The sequence below is a fragment of the Triticum dicoccoides genome, chromosome 5B (genome assembly GCF_002162155.2).
Source record: "Triticum dicoccoides isolate Atlit2015 ecotype Zavitan chromosome 5B, WEW_v2.0, whole genome shotgun sequence".
Taxonomy (NCBI): domain Eukaryota; kingdom Viridiplantae; phylum Streptophyta; class Magnoliopsida; order Poales; family Poaceae; genus Triticum; species Triticum dicoccoides.
This window is the reverse complement of record NC_041389.1, coordinates 5,388,528-5,394,342: the sequence shown is the minus strand read 5'-3', so window position 1 is coordinate 5,394,342 and position 5,815 is coordinate 5,388,528. Positions and strand designations below refer to the sequence as shown.

General features: G+C 48.0%; 1 protein-coding gene across 1 annotated transcript in view; it reads right to left on the bottom strand.

Annotated features, from left to right (window-relative positions):
* Positions 1–1,428: 1,428 nt before the first annotated feature.
* The window catches only part of LOC119306979 (obtusifoliol 14-alpha demethylase-like), a 7,737-nt gene continuing 3,350 nt past the window's right edge, over positions 1,429–5,815 (bottom strand). The window contains exons 2-3 of the mRNA XM_037583056.1: positions 3,330–3,849; positions 1,429–2,562 (exon numbers count right to left, since the gene is read on the bottom strand). Coding sequence (XP_037438953.1) covers positions 2,104–2,562; positions 3,330–3,794 — 924 coding nt within the window. The 5' untranslated portion in view covers positions 3,795–3,849 and the 3' untranslated portion in view covers positions 1,429–2,103. The remainder of the gene's footprint in view (positions 2,563–3,329; positions 3,850–5,815) is intronic.

The window sequence follows — 5,815 nt, the reverse complement described above, 5'->3', positions numbered from 1 at the left end:
GGGAACAGGGCTGGCGGCGGGTGCCCTTCGGCTGACGGCGGCCCAGCGACCTAGAGGCAGCTGGCGGCGGCCCGTCGCGGTGGTGGCGCCGTCCTTTGGCGGCGGGGCGGCCTGGTTGCACAGGGTGGCCGGCGGCGCGCCCTCGGCCCAGATCTGGGCCCTTAGGGCCCCATCTGGGTCCTAGCGGGCCGGTCCCTGGGCGTGGCCTCGTTGTCTGCAACGCGGTGAGGAGGACGAGCGGCTCGGATTTGGGGCGGCGGCACCGCCGGCGTGCCGGCAGCAGCGCGAAGGCGGGAGCTTTGCGGGCCCATGAGGGCTCGGCCGGGCTTGTGGGCCCACGAGCCTGGTGTGCTCCTGCTATTGCGTCCGGACGGCTACCGTCGCGGACGGTGGAGGTGGGGCCCTCCCGCGTGCCGATGGTGCTGATGCCCTAGTCCCGGCTCTGATTCTTCGTCGTGCTATCCTCACTTCGCGGTGCCGTGGTGAGACGGCGTGGGGGCCTCAAGACCGCATTGGCGCACGATGGTGGTTGGTTTGGTGGCAGGCTCCGGGGCGCCCGAGGTGCGGGTTGGGATCGGGGGAAACCCCTGTCGGCATGGCCAACACCGGCGCGGTGGCGCCTGTGGGTGCCACCTGACCTTTCGGGAGGGCGTCGGGGCTACCCTTCCTCTCGCCTCGTCGTGTACCGGGGGAAACCCTTGGCAGCAGCGTCGTCATCGTCGCGATCCTTCTTGGAGGTGTTGATAGGTGCCGGCGCTTCGGAGTCTTGAAGTCTAGTGGAAGATCCTGGTGGGCGCTTCGATCGCGAGGCTTCTTCGTTTTTGTTGATCCGCCGTTGTCGGCATTTGTTTCTTTTGCTTTTATCTGTCGTTTCTTTTGGGCGTGATTGTGCTGCTTCCGCCCCAGCACCTATCCATGTATGGTTCGGTTGGTTGCTTTGTATACAAAGCGGGGGAAACCTTTTTTCGGAAAAGGCAAGGGTGACCAGAACGTGTGGCAGCCTCGCAAAAAGGTGACCACCGATGGTGACATCCTGAAAAAGCCATCCACCGATGGTCACTACGGACGACAAGGGTAATCTTCTATGTCCCAAGCACACTAAACGGCATTGCAGGGTTCTGAAGCGTGTAATGTCAGGCAAGTCAGCAGCTCTTGAAGCCAAAGACAAAGAGGCGGTAATTTTTAGTGATTGGATTAGGATCGTTGTTTTCTATGTGTTCATCTTGTGGTGGACTTGCAAGGTGTGGAAATCTGCCTTGCATGCATCTATCAACAATTTACACTTTACGACCTATCGTTGATAGGCGTCGTCAGGGCAGCAACACAAGGGGCAGAGGAGAGAGAAGACGAGGTAGCGAAAATAGATTCAACTTGACTGCATGTATTTACCGACTAGGGAGGGCTTATAAGTCCAATTACAACCTGGAGTAAATGAAATCAACTCTAACTGAATTTGGAGACAGCAGGAAAACCTTCTTCGGGGCGAACCTTTCCACACCCAAATTCTTATTCTACACTAATATTAACTAGGTATAGTTACTAATATTACTACTTTATCAACGGCTAGCGGCACAGCAACCGACGTCTCTTATAACTTACCATTAGTTTTCCTTTAGGCTCTTGGCCCAGCATGCTCAAGTCTGCATCTGGGAAAGGAGATATTAGTTTGAGATCAAAGTTTCTTAGCAGATGGCTCCATATCAGTTTCATTTGAAGGTAAGCAAAGGACATGCCAGGGCACATATGCCTTCCACCACCAAATGTCGTGAAAGAGAACTTGCCACCAACTTTGTCCTCGTCTCTTGCAGAACCAAACCGATCAGGATCATACACATGAGGGTCACTGTAAACATGTGCCAGCTTATTGTTGAGTGCCGTAGGGATTACGATGTTATGCCCTGCAGGTATGTGATATTCCTTTCCTTCTTGGGTATGCACCTTGAATTTCTTATGTGCCTTGCGAGTTAACATTTGCGATGGAGTACGCATCCTAATTGCCTCCTTGATGCAACTATGCAGGGTATCCATCTCTAATAAGGCATTGTAGCTTACTTGATTATCATACTTGCTAATGATATGTTTTTGCTCCTCCACAGCAGCCATTCAGAACTTGGTGTTGCTCAGCATGAAAGCTCCCGCCCATATACTAGAGCTAGAGCTTGGGTGTTTTCCAGCAAAGATGAGGGCCATGATTATGCCCGAAATTTCTGCTTCTGTTGTGGAGCGGCCATCTTTATACTTGGAATTCATCAGCCTCTGCATTACATCATCTTCGACTCGGCCGGAGCTTCTGCGTGACCTAATGGTTGTACTGAATATTTCTTTCAGCCTGATGTGTGCCTTGTCACGTCGGCGGTTTGTCGGGGTTGGCATATATGGAAACAAGTAACTGAAATAGTTTAAGCCATTCTCAAGTTCATGGAACAATGAGTATACTTCTTCCAACATCGTCTCTTGAATCTCATATCCAAGCAGGCACCGACATGATATAAACATGAGAACATGCTCGAGTTCATGTTTAAGATCAACTGTGCCATCTTGTCCCCACTTTGCAAAGTAGGTCTGCATAAAAGTATTAGAAATCAATCAGTCAAGTGCGGCACACATGCATGCTATCACTACTCCTATCATTTACATTTTCTATCCAAAGCTAATGACAGATACTGAAAGTTTAGTTCACTTAGTTGAACTAAGGGGGTGTTTGTTTTCAGGGACTTTTTTGTGTAGGGACTAGAAAAAGTCCCTCTTAGAGACTTTTTTACCAAACGGGAGGGACTTTTTAGGGACTAAAGTAGGCATTTGGGACTAAATGAAGAAGACTCTCAAGGAGAGTCTTTTTTGAGACTTTTCCAACAATGCCCCTGCATGCATTCATTGGCCTGCCATCCCATGGTGTTGTTTGATTGTTATTTTTCTATATACTAGGGGCAACATGGTCATTTAATAACCTCTAGGAAAGGACTAGGGACTTTTTAGTCTCTGAAAACAAACAGGGAGGGACTTTTTAGGGACTAGGGACTTTTTAGTTGGGACTAGAAAAAGTCATAGGACTTATGAAACAAACAGGGCCTAAGGAGGGTACAAGGGTGCCCTTTTGGTTCCAAATTTGCATCCCCTGGCCGAAACCAAGTCATACATGTGTATTTATTTTTTGTGGAAACACATGTAGTCAACTTAGTACTGACTTAGTTTAAGTAATGGAATTTACGCAAGCAAACTGCCTGTTGAAGAGGTGTATTGTCGAATATATGAAACCACAAAAATAAATAGCAAAATTGAAGAAAAGCCATAGGGAGTCAAAATAAAGTGAATATTGCTTTTAGATGTACCTCTACTTCATGAAATATGGGATCAACGAGGCTTCGCATCTTGGATGGCTCTAATACATCAACAATGAAATTTACTTGCTCGTTACGAGTTGCGGGATCTACACCATAAAGAACTTCTTGGCCAAATAGTGGAATGGTGACCTCAGCGAAATTACCAAAGCTAATCTCTGACTCCAGCCCTTGGAAGAAATGAGTTGAGACCTCCGGTCCAACCAACAAGGTTATCTTTGGTCCAAACAAATTTACTGTAAATACAGTGCCGAACCTTGTATACAGATCATTGATTGTAACCCAAAAACCATTGTTAAAAAACGAAGGTAAGAGAGTGAGGACATTCACGACAGGAGGAAGTGGTGTGGACAACGAGCGGACATTGCGTTTCCGTCTTGAAATCTTGGTGGCTACAACAGTTATGAAAAAAATAGCTATGGCCAACCATGTGGCCCTAGTTTCCAACATGCCCATAATGTCGTCACTAGTAGTTATGTAACCAGCAACTAGGTACCCAGTATGTCTGGCGCTGCAAAAAACAAGAACGTATGTTTAGAACTTGAGATACTATGTCAGATGTGCATATATCCATATAAGTAAATTCAGTGACATCAGAAAGCTAATGTGGGTTCATTTGTAAGGTGACCACATTTTCTATTCCGTTGATTTCTCAGTTTGCACCATGTGAGAATGGGAAAATAACCCCAAGATTGCGCTTATCCATAAAAGATCATGGTTTAACGGTGAATCAACCGTTGCATGAAGGGCCAGAGTTTATCTGTGTACTTTTAAGAGTACGTTGCACCCCCTTCACACAGACACACAAAGACCATGGTTTTTCTTCCTTTGTTTTCTTCTTTGGACATCAAGCATAACTGAGATTCCTTATGTAATTCCTGGTATTTTTTCACATTTGGAGAGAGAGAGAGAGAGAGAGTGACAATATTTGGAAAAAAAAATCAGTCTCGTTTGAAACTGGAGTTCTTCTAAAATTAGGATAACAGTTGCAACATCTTACTTGTTCTTTTTATTGCGGGGGAACTGTTTTACTTGTTCTGCTTATGTATTACACAGTGGCCGGGCAACAGAACATCAACGCCTGTGTTTTGTTTCCGAATATCCAATTTAGAACTAGTTTTCTAGAAGTTACATCTATTGAAAATTTAGTTCATTTGGTTGAACTAAAAAGGGTCCGAGGGTACCCCGAGGGTCGCAAATTTGCATTCCTAATTGCATCAGGAGAAATCATGAATTTTCACATGATTCTACTAGTTTCGCAAACAAAAAGAGTTATACCTAAGGTCTAAGGGAGCTTTTGCTAGGAAAAAATCTCTCCTTGATCGGGATGGTGCTTCTCTGCGGATGAGGAGTCCGTCGACGCCAGGCGGCGTTGCGGATGTTCTTCACATACCTGGAGGTGACTCTCCGGGAGGGGGTGTGGGAAGGAGGCCCCCGCCCTTACCTCTCCCTTGGTGGCCGCGCCACGCGCAGGAGAAGCTACTGGCTCGGGAGGGGGTGCGGGCAGGTGGCCCCCGCCTCTTCCTCTCCCCGGCTGTCCCTGGAGGGGGCGACGCTTGCTCAGGTCCCAACTGGTGGTCTTGGTCTGAGCTTGCTGGGCGTGTCGTGCCCGGTGGCGGTGATGGCTGAGGGGGCTTCGTCGGTGCTTCCGACGCAGGGCAGCTCTCCGGCTGGTCCAGCTCAGTTGAGCCCTGTTGGGGGTTGGGCAGGAGGCCTTACCCTGAACGGGGTCACCCGCGATGACATCATCACTTTTGGAGGGATTCCGGACCCGATCTCTGATGGTCGACAGATGAGCTGTCACCTACAGGATCGGCCGGACGTTGATGACATGCAGCTACGATGCGCCATGCGGGCGGCCAAGCTTCGTGATATTGAGGTCACTGTTGGTATGTCAATCAACACTTTCAATTCTATCTTGCTTTTTTCTAATGATGAGATTATTCATAACGCAAATCAGTTGGGTGTTTCTCTGGGTAGAAATGGCGATGAAGTCGTTGAGTCGGTTAATGATCTCTTGGATCTCGAAGCGGAGCGCGCTTTAGAGATGATTAGAAACCTAGCGGTTGTTAAACCTATGAACGATTCTTATGTTGATGCTCTGGGGGTCAATGTGCTTGATAGCTTTTATGCGGATCTGGCACCCTCTCCTCCTGAGAATGAGGAGGACTCCTATGCTATTTCCCCAAGGGACTCCATTATTGCTGATTCCCAAGTGGATGTGTCCACCGAGTTCGATTGTGAGGACCGGGTAGAGGAACAAAACAAACCTAAACGCAAATGGAGTCGTAGGATTTATCCGGCGTCGGCCGTGCGTAGAAGTGCTAGGATCCGAACAACTAAAAAATTTCATGATGAAAGATGAAAGGATTTTTTTGGAATAGCAGAGGTCTTAAGGACTTGGCTAAAAGAAGGTTTCTAGCGGATGCTTCTATTGATCACAAATTGGATTTTATTGCCCTGTCAGAAACTGGTAG